Source organism: Hipposideros armiger, unplaced genomic scaffold, assembly GCF_001890085.2.
Source record: "Hipposideros armiger isolate ML-2016 unplaced genomic scaffold, ASM189008v1 scaffold_202, whole genome shotgun sequence".
Classification (NCBI taxonomy): Eukaryota; Metazoa; Chordata; class Mammalia; order Chiroptera; family Hipposideridae; genus Hipposideros; species Hipposideros armiger.
The window spans coordinates 2342271-2356544 of NW_017731552.1; the positions used below are offsets into that span (position 1 = coordinate 2342271).

The following is a 14274-nucleotide window of genomic DNA, read 5'->3' on the forward strand; positions in this document are numbered from 1 at the left end:
CAGTGTTGGGGAATCAGGGAAGGGGAACAGACAAGTTGCTGTCCTTTTGTTCTTCAGTCTAGTTGTGGAGGATGTCGCTTCACTGGCCCATGTTGGTATCATTGCGCTCTTCCTGGGTGAGGCAATAGGTCGCTGGCCACTGGATGGCCGCTCATGGCAGCTCATGCAGTTGCCGGCCGCTCACGCTGGCTGCCAGCCACTCAACGGGAGCTCATGGCAGCCCACTGCAGCCCTGATGCAGCCTACACCATCACCAGCGACTCACGGCAGCCCAGCTCCAGGTTGAGCCATTGTTCATCATCTTAGCTGTAGAGGGCGCAGCGTCACTGGCCCTCATGTGGGATCCGAACCGCGGCCCTGCTGCTCAGAGCCGGCACTCCCAAGCCAACTCTTAATCAACACGCCACACTGCCGGCCCTTTATCGGTATATATTGAGTATTACAATTTTAATACAGTTTTTTCTTTTCTTAAAATTGTGTATACATTTTTTTGGAACCCTCTGTATATTGGGGAACAATTATGAGTTTTATAAAACAAGTTTAATGAATAACGTCTTTATTCTATGCATTTTTCCTTTCAATAGTTGAGCTTACATGACATGTACATCTTTAAATCTGGCTTTGACTGCTGATCATTACATTAAAAAACTTCTCCTGCAATTAAAAACTTCAGAAATATTAACTATCTCCCTCACGTGGGATGTTGCGTTGCTTCTGATGAAAGGCCTTGAATGACTGGGAAAGATCAAGAGGAAGACAAGAAGAGCTCATTAGTACTAAGAAAATTAAGGATTAACTGAAAACCAGTGCCTATGTGGATGTAATGGAAATGCGGTTTGAGAGCTCGTTATGTCTTAAGGTTGGCGAGTGAGACAAAGATGCATGTCCAAACCGCCCTTGGAGTCTGACACAAGAGGCTGAGTCTTGCCCGCCAACAAGCAGAGACGAATCTGAACTGCTCAGGGAGTGGGGGCAGCATTTATGAAGGCAGTGTGTGCACAAAGCACGTGGGCACCAGCAGTCAGGCTGGCCTTCTGACTTCTCTGGGCTCACCAGGGATGCGAAGGGTTGTTTTCCCAGCGCTCTATTTCTGAGTGCATTCGGCAGATGTGGCCAAAGCCATCTGTGCTGAGACATGGCTGTCTCAGGCGTGACTTCAGAAACACTCTGCCCCACAATGCGAGGCCGGGCGCCAGGGCTGCATTTCTTACCGGTGGGTGAAAGTGCCTTTGGCTGCGGGGCTTGTAACACTGCGGGGCGAAGCACGCTCCGCTGCTGCTCCTTGGGCTTCTGGCTCGGCAGACCTGGGAACAGAGGTTGGTTTACCTGGGGCCCTTGGACCTCACGGGCAAAAACACAACAGCTCAGGCTCTCAGGCACTTTACAGACAAAGTAACCCCAGGAACCCATCTGATGTCTCTCACAGGCTAGACTCTACAGAGAAGCACGTTTAAAAAAACCCAAAAAACCCAAGGTATTTTCTTTACAGCTACACATGCAGAGTCTGGCTATTGTTATTTTTATATGTGATTAAACCATATTCCCATGAAACTGAGCATGTCTGCGAATTAATCCAGTGAGTACAGTAATGCTATGGGGAAGTCAAGGAACAGCTGTTCTCAAGTGTTGGCCTCCAGGGTAAAGTACAGACGTTAGGGGAAAGCAACAAAGCCAGAGGTTACCCCTCATCCCCCAGAGTTTAGGACGCTGCTTGAGGTCACAGAAAGGCACCCTTTGCACCTGCTTTTTAAAATACCATGTTGAGAAAATCCCTCTGCCAAACAGCTCAGGCAAGGGCCATGAGAGAATGCTTCTGGCCCTGCCCGGGCTCCCGTTGGGCCCGACAGGTCTAGAGAGCGCCATCGCTAGGCCCTGCTCACCGTAGCATGCCACTGGATTGAGGCCACACTGTTAATCAGGGTTAATGCTGTGGCATGCTGGGGCTGGAATGCTCTGGAGACACAGGCTGAGCCAACTGAGCTATCGCTGGGCACAGAGCCCAACGTGCCATACCAAGCCAAGCCTGCTCCCTCGCCGCTGTCTCCACCTCTGGGCAGTGGAGGGCTCACAGGTGGAAGAACCTCCCTGGTCTGACAGACTCTTTAAAGCAGCTTTCCAGGGCTTGTGTGTCAGGGAACTGAGCTCTGAGGGCACTGCTGGGGCTGCCTTAGGTGGCCGTGCAAACAGACGCTGTGCAGAGGCCTGGAAGGATGTCAAATGCCATTCCACTCCGCTCCTCCAAGGCGGGCACCTACCTGCACTGGGTGCCTGGCCGTGGATCAGTGTTGGCGGCTTCAACCGGAAACCACTGCTCTTTTCCTCTATAAGCACAAGACAAAAAATAAAAGCAGGACTGCCTGCGGTGGGGTGGCGAGGCCAGGAGGGAGCCGGGGCAGGAGAAGACTACGGGCTGGGCCTCAGTGGCCGGGGGCCTGGAGAACCAGGAAAATGTTTCTAAATTGAAACAGAAATGCAGAAACCCCCTCTACCACCAAGGCTGTAAGACAGCCCGGGTGAGGAGGAGGCAGGGGGCTGCAGGAAGTGCTGGCTCCGGGGCAAAGCGCTGACAATGGAAGACTACAGGGCATCCAAGGCATGAGACAGAAGTGGGGGTGGCCACTTCACCAAGAAGCCCTTCTAGCTGGAGGGTGAGTACAAGGCTGGTCAGTCCATGAGCCACCTCACCCAGCAGCCTGCCAAGAATCTGGACGCCGTGTTGCACTCACAGGTCATGGGGGATGTCTGGGAGCCACTGCATAAAGGCCCCTGGGACCTAGCTCCCTTTCCTAGAGGACTTGTCAAAGATGCATCTGTAATCAGGGAAAGTCTCTGTACTATCAGCACATGTCTGGGAAATGAGACATGTTTTCTATGGTGAGAGATCAATGGTGGCAGACAGCGGGCTTGCTCTCTCTCCACATGTGCCCGGGGAGCTATGCCTCATGGCTTAACGAGAGTACCGGACTGGAAGGCCTGGGAGAAGAAAGAAGGGTGGTTTGTTCCAGCTGCATGTGAGAGGTGGGGGCCTCCTCCAGGACTCGAGTTTGGGCTGACAAATACAGGGCCTCCTGGGATGTTCAAAACCCGATTTCAGCTCAGCCACTGGTCCACACAGATCCCTTAATCAGCCTGTCTTGGTGACTCTGTCTATCTCAGAAGGGGGCAGGGGGTGCGGTGGGAGAAGAACAATCTACTGCAATCCTTGGTGGGAAGCCTTGGAAGTCAAAAGCCTTGTGACTCTAATAGGCCAGGTCTATCTAATAGGCCAGGGAAGCACGGGGACAGCAGCATTTCGGGCCACCAGAGGCAGCCTTGCTTTGCGCTAAGGTCCAACCCATCAGAAAAAACCCTTGTCAGGTTGGCAGGGAACAAGAGTACTACTCAAAAATCAGCTGTGCATTTCTATACACTAGCAATGAACAACCTGAAAATGAAGCAAGGCAACAATTCCATTTACAATAGCACAAAAGGGAATAACATACTTGGGAATAAATTTAACAAATGAAAATTATAACACGTTGTTGGGAGAAACTAAAGACTTAAAATAAATGGAACGATGCCTCAAAAGGTCACAAAGTATGTGATTCCATGTATATGAAATATCCAGAATAGGCACATCCAGAGACGGAAAGTGGATCCGTGGTTCCCAGGGGCTGGGGGAGGGGGATGGGAAGCGGCTGCTAAAGGGCACAGAGTTTCTTTCTGGGGTGAAGAAAATGTTATAAAATTATGGTGATGGTTGCACAACTCTGTGGATATACTAAAACCCAACCAATTGTACACTAAAACAACAACACAAATGCTTTGTCTGACCAAACTTTCAGGTAGGAAACAAAATTAGATTATTTCCAGATGAAACAGGAGGGCCCTCTCCCTGCTGTCTACATGGTGGTGAGCCAAACTGCTCTCCTTGGGCAAAAACAGGACGACAGAAACTCAGTGCTAGGTAGTGAAAAGCAGTTGAGCTTGCGGGCTCCTGCGAGCTTGCGTCCGTGGGCTGGTGTCTCTCCCGTAAGAGAGCTCTGGGGCATAAAAACCACACTGGGGGAGAATCAGACACCATAGAATGTAGGGGAAGACATGCTGTCAGATGTTCCTTTCAGAAGGAAAATGCTGAATTACACTTCCAAAGGTCTGGGTTATGCAGAAGATGACTGGCAACTAAAAAACATTAAAAAAAAAAAAGATGAAATTCACAATTTAGATAGTTTTCAAAGCCCTTAGAGCTGGCTCTGCAATGCCCACCACTATGCTAACAGCTAGCGATCCTTGGGCCGGCCTAGGCTGACCAGGGGCAGTGAGCCCAGGTAATCACTGCCACTGACCATCCACTAGATTGGGCCCGGTGCCAGGCCCACCCCGCACATGTGCAGGACATCCATACTGAATGCTGCAGTGAATAGAGGGACAGACAGACAAGGCACACCGTACTGCTAACGGCAACCAGGACTCAGGACAGAAGGGGCCTAAAGCAGCCAGGAGGTGTGCTCACAGGGCAGGCCTCACCCTCACTAAAACAAGTGTGGTTTCTTCTCATGGCCTCCAGAAACTTACTTTTCCTGCAACACGGTCAGAGGACAACAAAGAGGTGCTGCCTGGAGGTCGGAGCCCCGCCACACACGCCAGGGTCACAGGGGTGCATAGGTGGATGCACTGGTGTCTTCTCGAGGGCACACGCATGCCCCTCTGTGAGCTCGCTGGGGGAAGAGGTCACTCACACAGAGACCCTGAATGAGGTCTGAGGGAGCAATGCTCACACCCCCAGGGACCTCCAGATTTAACCAGGAACATTTCACCCGATGTATACCAAAGGTTGAAAAGAATCCAAGAGAAGGCAGCCTGGTGGGGACTGGGGCCTGTGCAAGGCGGAGCTGGTGCAGGACGGGGAGGGAGCGCAGCCATGTACAGGGGATGGAACGATGAGTAAATGCACTGAGGACAAAGGGAGCCACGTTTCTTATAGTTAGATGAGAGGCAGAAATGCGAAGGGGGAGGCTAAGCTGAACCCTGCTGGTGCTGACTTGGGGTTACTCACGTATGCAGATAGAGCTACAGAAATATATGTAAACGTCGGCATGGGGTGTGTGTGTGCGCGCGTGTGAGTGTGTGTTCCCAACTCTGGGCATGGCGAGGGCCTGGGGGCAGTGACAGGCCAATGGTGGTGAGCATACCGAGCAAGCACCCCGATTTTGGTGTCTCGAGACCACTCTCCACTAAGCAGAACCAGGACCCCTTGGAGAAAAGGGGAGAGATGATGATGAGCTTGGAACCTCTTGTTATGACAGAAAGAAAGTGCTTAAAAGAACGACGGGGACTTGGCAAAAAGACATGGGAATCTGGCTTGAGGGGGCCCACTGGTCAAATCTGGGGCAATTAAAATAAACCGATGGTTAAAATGAAATCTTATATGAAAATAAATACTAATAACAACAGATTATAACTCATTAACTAAATGGGGCAGAAAATCTTCACCTGGCCACCATCAGAGTAATGATTAATTCAAACAAGAAAACACCAGCGGCTGCCAACAGGGGAGGGCACAGTGAGAGGAGGAATGAGGTTTCCTCGCGTCGCAAAGTGTCCCTCCAGAGCACATTAATCCCAAAGGGGAAGAAATGATTACACAGTAGAGAACCCAGGCAGGCCCACCCTAACTGAGTGACCAAAGTCAACCCCGCCAGCAGGAGCACACACATCACATGCTGTGGCTAGGCACCGGGGACAGCACAGCTGCACTTCTGTGGTGCTCCAGCGTCAAATACTCCAACCTGGGTGGCAGCACCAGGAAACACTGACACACCCCATCGAATGACTTCTCCAAAATAACTGGCCTGTGATTTTCAAGGTCACGAAAGTCAAGGAAAGACTGAGGAGCTGTTCTGGATGGAGAGAGACATGGGATGTGTGACTGGGGTCTGATGCCTCTGTTCTGTGAAATGTCCTTGGGGTGATGGGAAAATTGCATGGGGTCTCCAGGTAAAGGGATAGAGAAGTGCTTTATAAAATTCTGTAAGTTTTAAGTTTTTTCAAAATTAAAGCAAAAAAGTAAAAGACAGGCAGGCAGACAAGAATATAAAATGGTCAATTTGCAGAGTTGAGGTGTGAGTCTAATACGACTGCATGCTGCATCAGGGACCAGGGACCAGGGCTGTGTCAGGGCCTCTGGGGTAGGACAAGGCTGCCCCTTTTCTCAGGGCAGCCCTGATCTCAATGCTGCTGGATAAAGGTTTTGGGGGCAAAGAGAGGGGAGTGAGGCTATCACTCACAGACCTCAGAGGTGATTGTGAGATTCACAGAAGAACTTGATGGCAAAAAGGGATTGACACCTGACCTTAGCGACTGCTCCCTAGACCGGAACTGGCACACCCCGGCTAACACCGCCCCACAGCTCAGAACACGACTTGCTAAGCCAGCGCCCAGGTAAAACCAGGAACCTTTAAAAGCCACACTCCTCTTCAGATGGGGGCAAGTCAGCGCCAAACAGTTTGCTTTTAGAGTCAGAAAGAATTCACTCAACTGTTTGAAATGGTGCCATCAAATCAATCCTCAAAGTTATGAAAACTCGCCTGTTCCCTCGACATTGCCCTCATGCCAGAGTATGACTTATCTCGCAATGCTTTTGAAGTTGGCAATGAATTTATATAAGGTAGGTTGGGTTACAGGATTCGGGTGGTTAAACTTGCTCATTAAATCTTTTATGAGGAGAAACTTTCAGGAAATATTGGAGTTGGTTCTCCAGCGAAAGACCAAAAAAGGCAGGCTTTATATTCTTCAGAGGGGAGCAAGCTGTTTTCTTTAAAGTTTTAAAGCTGTGATTAAATATATTTATCTGACCACATCTAAGCAATATTAATTAATGTGAGAATGTAATACACAGAAAAGGGGTCTGGAAAATTACAATTCACATGAGTTACCTTTGGGATGGTAGATTGGGAAAGGGGCAGGCAAATTCTTTAACTCTATGTATTTCCAATTTGCCTTTTTTTAAATGATATGAACGTATTACTTGTGTAAAATTTTGAAAAATAAGTAATACACTCTCCTTCCTCCCTCCATCCTTCCCTCTCTCTTCCACCCTCCCTCCCTTGCTTCTTCCTGCCTTCTTTTTCCTCCAAAAGGATGTAAAACTCCTTATAACCAGGCCTTGCTTACAGAAAAAGAAATAAGGTCTTATGAAGCCTATCCCACACCGAATTACAAATGTACATGCTGAGGCATTGGGAGAACATTTGGGAACTGAAAAAGATTCCCAATTTCCAAGTGCCCATTCCTGTTAAGGTGTAATTTTATAATATCAACTGCTTTTCATCCTCAGGACACCCCCAGTGATTGGCTGTGAAAGGCAGAGAGGGACATGAGGGCTCACCTGGTTCTGAGTCAGAATTGCCTGCAGATGGCTCGCAGAAGGTTGATGGCATAAAAACATTGTTTTTTGATACTGTCAGCAAGGAGGTGCAGGCAGGGGAGGGAACAAGAGGAAAAACAGTGTGAGTAGGCGGGGCAGACCTGCCCTGGATCACCTCTCCCACCTGAGGGGTCAGTTTCCGAGCTCCACTGTGGTGCGGGAGGTGGGGTCAGCATTATGAATGAGGCCTTTGGCTACTCGAGACTGTACAGCAAAAAGGGAGTGTCTCCAGCCCAACGAATTCTATCTGACATCTAGCAGTCAACTCTGGTCCACTGTGCCACCTCTCTTGTCCTCACGCCCCTGGCTTTTCCTTGGCATCCTAGGCCCCTGCTGGGGCCGCTAAGAGAGAAGCGGAACACGCGGATGTTCCAAGTCTTACCTGGGGCTGAGCCTCAGCCCCTGCTTCTTGTCACCAGGTGGGGCTTGAAAGTTGGCTGTACCCCCCCCCCCTTTGCCTGTTTAGGACCTACTGGCACCGCTCATCTTTCCATCCCCCCTGACAGCTGGGAGCTGAGTATCTCCTAGACAAATGCAGTAGAGGAGAGGGGAAATGTTTGGTGGTCCTTTGCTCCTTCAGCCCAGGGACAAAGCACAAATCACCTCATCTCTTCTCTGCTGCATCTTCCTGATGCAGAAAGTGGAGTTCAGCAGTATACACTGAACGGGAGGAACACCATCATAGCCAGGAAGTGGACGCTCCCTTATTCCGTAGGAACACCTATGCAACAAATGGGCAGAGACCCTTAAAAAAAAGGATGTGTCCACTGCAGCCTGGACTGTAAACCAACTGGACGGTTCTTTGATGCCTGGTTAGCAAACGATAGTGTGCCCATTCAGGGGGGTCTTATGTAGGCATGAAATAGGCCGTGGCAACGTCCAAAAAAAGCATCAAGGGAAACAGGTAGAATATCAAGTGTGTTACAGGGACAACCTTGAAAGGATGCTCCCTTTCGGCACAGACCATTTCTGTAACATTTGTGTTACTTTTGTAAGCAGAAGCAAAGCTTCCAACAGTGTCTTTTTTCCCTTAAAGTAATATCCTTAAGGTTCATAGTTATAAAATGTTTTATATGAACTTCTCAAGAATGAACTTCAACTTGGGTAACTAGAAATCTTCTCCCAATGCACGTGCACCTCTAAGTCAGCGCTACAGAGACCAAGACAGAGAACATAGCACGATGCCAGCTCATCAAGTCCAGATGAGCTGGAGAGGAGAGGGGGCAGCCCTGTGGCTGTGTTTACCCTCCCATCTGCAGGGGTGTCCCCAGGCTTGTGAAGCTCCCATTAAGTAGCCCCAGAGTCTCTCTATCCCGGAACCTGCCCCGTTCCTGTACCACCCTCTGTACAAGCCCTGGTTGGTCTGCTGGCCTCCATGCATGTGCTCAGACCATGCCCTGTCCAGCCGCACCTCCACAGGGTCCCAGGCTGGCCCGCCCCCCTGGGTCAGCTCCAAGTCCCCTCCTCCTTCTAGGAGCTCATGGCATTTCACCACCAAAGTGTCTGTTGGAGCCACTCAGCTCACTGTGTACCATGTGTGTGTGTGTATGGCGTGCTTCTTAACTAGCGGAAGGGTCAGAACACCCCACTTCGCACTGCCCACACCTTCAGTCTATGGACACAGCCAGCAGCTGTTGGAAGGTGGACGCGTAATTAATGGTTAGAGTCCGCCAACAGGGCTCTGAAAGTCCTTTTCCTCTAGTCCAGAGGGGCGGTTTTTCTTGGTGTCTTCCTTATCAGTGTACTAGGTCACACCCCTCCTCCGTAAGTGTCACTGATCCCAGACTGGGACACCTGGTGCTACCCCTTGGGCAAGCTCTAACCTTATGTGACAGAGACCTAGTCTCAGACTGACTCTACCGGGATCTGGGCAGGAGACGGCAACAGATATGAGATGCTAAAGGTGAACAGTGGGCTTATAAACATGGATGCTTTTACCGTGCAATAAAGGTCTGCAAGTTACCTGACTGTGAAGGTGGGAATTGGGTTAAAGAGGACGTCCTTTCTCGCTTGACAGGAGGGCAGTAATTTCCATCTTCTCGGTCAGAATCTACGGAAAATAATGAGAAAAGGAAGAAGAGAAAAATCAGGCTGCTTCCACTTTTACAATCAAAGATCGTGAAACGTTTTAGAGGTTTCCTCACCTTCTCCACCTTCGGGGCTGGAGCCTCCAGCTGACCTCTGAAACGAGAGCACAATCAGGGTGGAAGCGAGGGCCTTGAGTTCTGTCATGAACGGATCCCGAAACGCAGCGCTGAGGGCGAACTCCCTGAGCTCAGCCACCACAGCGACTTTCAACCTAATGCTCAAAACTCCCCCAATGAACCTTCCGCATCTGGCCGACCAGGCCACGTGCCAAGGAATCCTCTTAACGACTGAGCGCATTTATAGCACAAGGATCGGTTTCTGTTTCTCCACAGGTTACAGCTAACTGGCGTGCCACTCCTCAATTCCAACACAGTGAAACTTTATCTGACCCAAACTCATTTTGCCAAGAGCTGGAAAGCGACCCCTCTCCACTCAGATGGGCAGCCGGACAGTTTAAAACAGTCGCACAACACTGGCTTGTGGCGGTTTCCATTCCTTGCCCTGGCACACCCCACAGTGTGGAACCAGTTCCAGGTAGGCTATTGTTTCCAGAGCAATTCAGAGCTCTGACGCCTTGGACCAGCCTTGGACCAAAGACGGCTGCAAAGCGCTCAGAACAGAACCGTCAAATGCAACAATTCAGCAGACGACAGACCCCACGGAATGACACAGGCTGAGAGAAGGCGGCTGAAGAATCACCTCCTTTACAACCTTGTTTTAGAATGTGAACAACTAGCAATTAAGACGCCTGTGTGAGCCAAATGAGCCCCCTCCCAAGCCGGGACAACACACAATCCCTCATGTGCGTCCCTCCTCAGGGACTTGTGCTTCTTGAGAACTACCGTAGCCAAAATCAAAGATGGAGAAGTGAACATCACTCCTCCCGGGGCACTTTTTTAGAGCCAGCAGAGGAACTGGGTTTTTGTTTGTTTGTTTGTTTTTTAGCTCCAGAAAAGCCCGAGGCTTAAAGTTCAGCCAAATGACGACCACCTGCCTGGAGGAGCTATGAGGGATGAAATGAGATGCGACATGTGGAAGCGCTTTGCAAGCCCAGAGCATGTGTGGAGGCAGTAACTGCACTCAACAACAGAGCTGCTGAGGAGGGAGCTGGGGGGAACCTCCTAAGCCTGGGCAGCTGGGCTCTGGCTGGTGACCTGGCACCCGCTCTCGGCTCTCCTGAGGTCTGGGACCTCACTGGTGAGAACTCCCTGAAGCCAGGGGCAGCACACTTTTTCATAAAGGGCCAGAAAGTATTTTCAGCTTCGTGAGCCACATGTTGTATATTCTTTTTGTTTTTTATAATCTTTTAAAAATATAAACACCATCTTAGCTTGTGGATCGGAGTGTGCAGATCCCTGTCCTGAAGGATGGTGAGAGTCTGGACAGTAAGAAAAGGATCCTAACCTGGACTCTCCCTCCTGTGTGAGCCGACTACTCGGGTTTGAGTCTGAAAAGCCAGCCTGGGCCTCCTGCTCCAAGCCCGTGTCTAAGGGCTCCCTGGAAATGTCATCTGTGAAGGGGAGAGGATGACACTGTCCTCAGGCATTTCTTGGAGGATTGGGAGGCTCAGAGGAGACCATCTACCCAAGTGCTTGGGAAACCTTTGTAAAGAGTCCAATAGTCCTCGGGGCAGCTGTGAACATATCATTGGGCCCAAACAAAAGTGTGAGGCTGCCCCCCTCTCAAAGGTTTGTAGATCTAATCAGTTTCTCCCATCTCTGCCATTGCCTAAACGGGAAACCTTGGGCAAATTATCTCATTTGGGAAATGAAGGTACTGGCATCTCCCCTGCAGGGAGGTGGCATGGGGTCAGCGGGATAAGGAGGTGACTTCTGCTTAGCCCAGCACCTAGCCTTGTTATAACTATTCACGACTCACACCTTGCCATGGCTGCCCTATCTCAGCGAGCTCACTTCTGTAGGACATTACACCCTTGGGCTCATTACACCTCAGAGCTCTAGGACATGCATGAATGGGCGAGTTGGGATGTGGGGTAATGTCCTGGGGGCAGCTGGGAGGTGAGGGGCCAGGTTTGGGGACACTCAGAGGGGGTTAATACGAGGGTCCCGAGCCCAAGACTCAGCATGCAGGGGGCTAAGAGATGCACCCCTGTAGTGCTATGATTCTGCAGAGGTCAGGACCTGGGGTGACATCTGATAAGGCAAAGCTGTGTCGTCAGCACACCAGGCCTCCTCTCTGGGATCATGCCCTTCCTTGGGTGACATCGTCGAGGTGCAGGCTCTAGGCACCTCCCTCCTATTCCTTCACAGTGGGCCCAGCCCCCCCTCTCCCATCCTCAAGTCCTGTGGCTCTGCAGGTCCTGTGAGATCTGCCACTTCCTGGATTGACTTTTGGGACCTGGAAATGGCCACCCTCTCTGGCCTCTGTCAACACTGCTCCCTCATCCACTGATGTTGTCACGTCTGTTCCTTGACTTCTCCTGTAAGAACAAACCCCTTGGTCCACTGGCCTTACCGCTCCCTCTTACTCCGATTGAGTGATCTGTGTCAGAGTCCCCTGCTAGCCTCTAAGTTCCAGGAGGAGACTGGCCCGTGGCACCCCAAAGCAGGAGCTTGCTCGGTATTTGCCCAGCGAAGGCCCATGTCCAATGAGTTATGCAAAGAGCAGCAGCCCATGTCCTAGCCAGCGGCCCTGAAAGCTGTTAGGCTCGAGTTTCCTCATGTTTCCTCTGCTGCTGGGGACGACATTCCTCTAGCGCATCAATCTCAAGAGGCCTCCACACCGAACTTTCCTTTGTCACGCTGGCCACTCAGGTTAATTTCCACGTGTGTGACTCTCCCAAGGCTCCATCTGCTATGGGTTTCTAATTTCATTCCATTGTGGTCGGAGAAGACTGCATGATTTCAGTCCTTGCAGATTTACTGATACTGGTTTTGTGGCCTAGCAAGTGGTCTACCCTGGAGAAAGAAAGTCCCATGTGCCCACGAGGGGAACCCGCGCTCTGCTGCTGTCGGGTGAAGTGTTCTGTGGACGTGCTAGCTCTGCTTGGCTCTGGGCAGTTGGAGTCCTCAGTATCCTCAGCCGCCTGTCTGGATGTTCTACTGACAACTGAAGGTGCGGTATTGAGGTCTCTAACTGTTACGATTGAATTGTCTTTCTCCCTTCAGTTCTGCCAGTTTTTGTTTCGTGTAATTTTGGGGCTCTTTTAATGACACCTAATTTTCTTACCTTTCCCAATGACACCCCAAAACTTCAGGCATCTAGGTCTCCTTCAGAATTTGATGGGTGCTAGGAGCCCAGACCAGGAGCTGGGGCCTCTGGGGCTTCAGCTCCATCTCTCGGGGTCCAGGGCTGCTGACCAGGACCCTTGGTTCGTTCCGTACCGCTCCTCCTGCTGTCACACTCCAGTCCCTCTGTCTCCTTTCTGTTTTCTGAGCACGTCAGCACAGTTCCCACCTCAGTGTTCCTTCTCCATGTGCTACTCCCAAGGCTTGGGATGCTTTTCCTGCAGGTATACTCACTGTGGCCTCTCTGGCCATCTCCAGGGTAAACCAGTGCTCATGCTTCTCTCACTGCCCAGAAAGTGGAAGCAGCTCCTCTCCACCCTCCAGCCTCTCTCAGGCTGTATATCATAGTCGAAAACGATCTAATGTATCTGTCCCCTGCTACAATGAGGCCCTACCCTCTCTGTTCTGCTCACAGCTCATATTCACAACATCTAGGACATGGTGCACAAAAGATGCTTGACAAATACTTTACAAATGGAGCCTGCATCCTCCACTATAGCCCCTTTGGTGACAATGAAGAAAGGGTGCCTGGCCAGAGAAGATTCAGACACGCACGCCTAAAGCCCCGACTCCAGGAGCTCAAATCCATGCCCCGAGTCTCTTATAAGAACCATCCCCTAGGCACGTGGTAGGCCTCTTGCTCCTGGAAAAGCTGGGAGGCCAAAGCCTGGCAACACAGCAAGACTCCCCCACTGGGAGAATCTTCCAGAAACTGCTGGAACCTCCTATGGGGTATGAAACAGCTTGACTCAGAAGCAATGAGGAAACTGACGTTGGCAGTTCTTTTCAAAAGGGGCTAGTACAAGGAAGCAGGAAGACAGTATATAAGGCGAAGTCGTTTCTGTGTGCCTTTGGATATGCTGACTCTTCTAGAAATCCTCAGTTGCCCATGTGAGGAGCAGCCTGCACCCCACACCCTGCTGGAGAAGGGCTAAACTTGCTGTCTGGCTGTCTCGTGCTGTCTTCCTGGGAAGCGGGGAAAAGTTTAGGGTGCAGCAACTCTCTTCAAGCTCCCCTACCCCTTACCCCACCCAAGGCCAATGCCAGCTCCACCAACACTTTCCTTGCACATGGCAACTTGGTGGTCAGGACCTCTTCCTTGTCAAAGCAGTCTGGGGGCCACCCCTCATCCCAATCAAGGGAGTAGCTATTCAGGAGTCAGCCGAGAACAATGCTTGGGACTACCAGCTCCTCAGGTGCCACTCACGTCAGGAGGCTCTAAGAACACGCTTTCAGGATCCATGCTTCTTGGGGAGGAGTGAGGAACGAAGCAGGGTGTGGAAGCCCCATTTCCTCCTCCGTCTCTTCCCGCACTAGAATCCACCTCAGTAAGGATGGCACCTAGGGGATGCTGGGGTCAGCACCCATTTGGGACACCAGGATGAAAACACCCCCAACACTGACATAAGGAGGCAGAAGAACAAAGAAAACCCTTCAACTGATTTCTCTGGCATCAGGATGGTGAACAAATGAAGCAGGCTCATGAAAGACAGGAAAGTCTTCCAGGATGGCGGCGGGGGGTGGAGGGGGAGT

The 14274-nt window shown here is 50.9% G+C and overlaps 1 protein-coding gene across 1 annotated transcript in view; it reads right to left on the reverse strand.

The window, feature by feature from the left end:
• RANBP3 (RAN binding protein 3) overlaps positions 1 to 14274 on the reverse strand; it is a 52098-nt gene that overhangs the window by 10419 nt on the left and 27405 nt on the right. Inside the window, exons 5-9 of the mRNA XM_019653329.1 lie at positions 9550 to 9586; positions 9369 to 9455; positions 7367 to 7438; positions 2256 to 2321; positions 1177 to 1304 (exon numbers count right to left, since the gene is read on the reverse strand). Of these exons, the coding sequence (XP_019508874.1) occupies positions 1177 to 1304; positions 2256 to 2321; positions 7367 to 7438; positions 9369 to 9455; positions 9550 to 9586 (390 nt within the window). The remainder of the gene's footprint in view (positions 1 to 1176; positions 1305 to 2255; positions 2322 to 7366; positions 7439 to 9368; positions 9456 to 9549; positions 9587 to 14274) is intronic.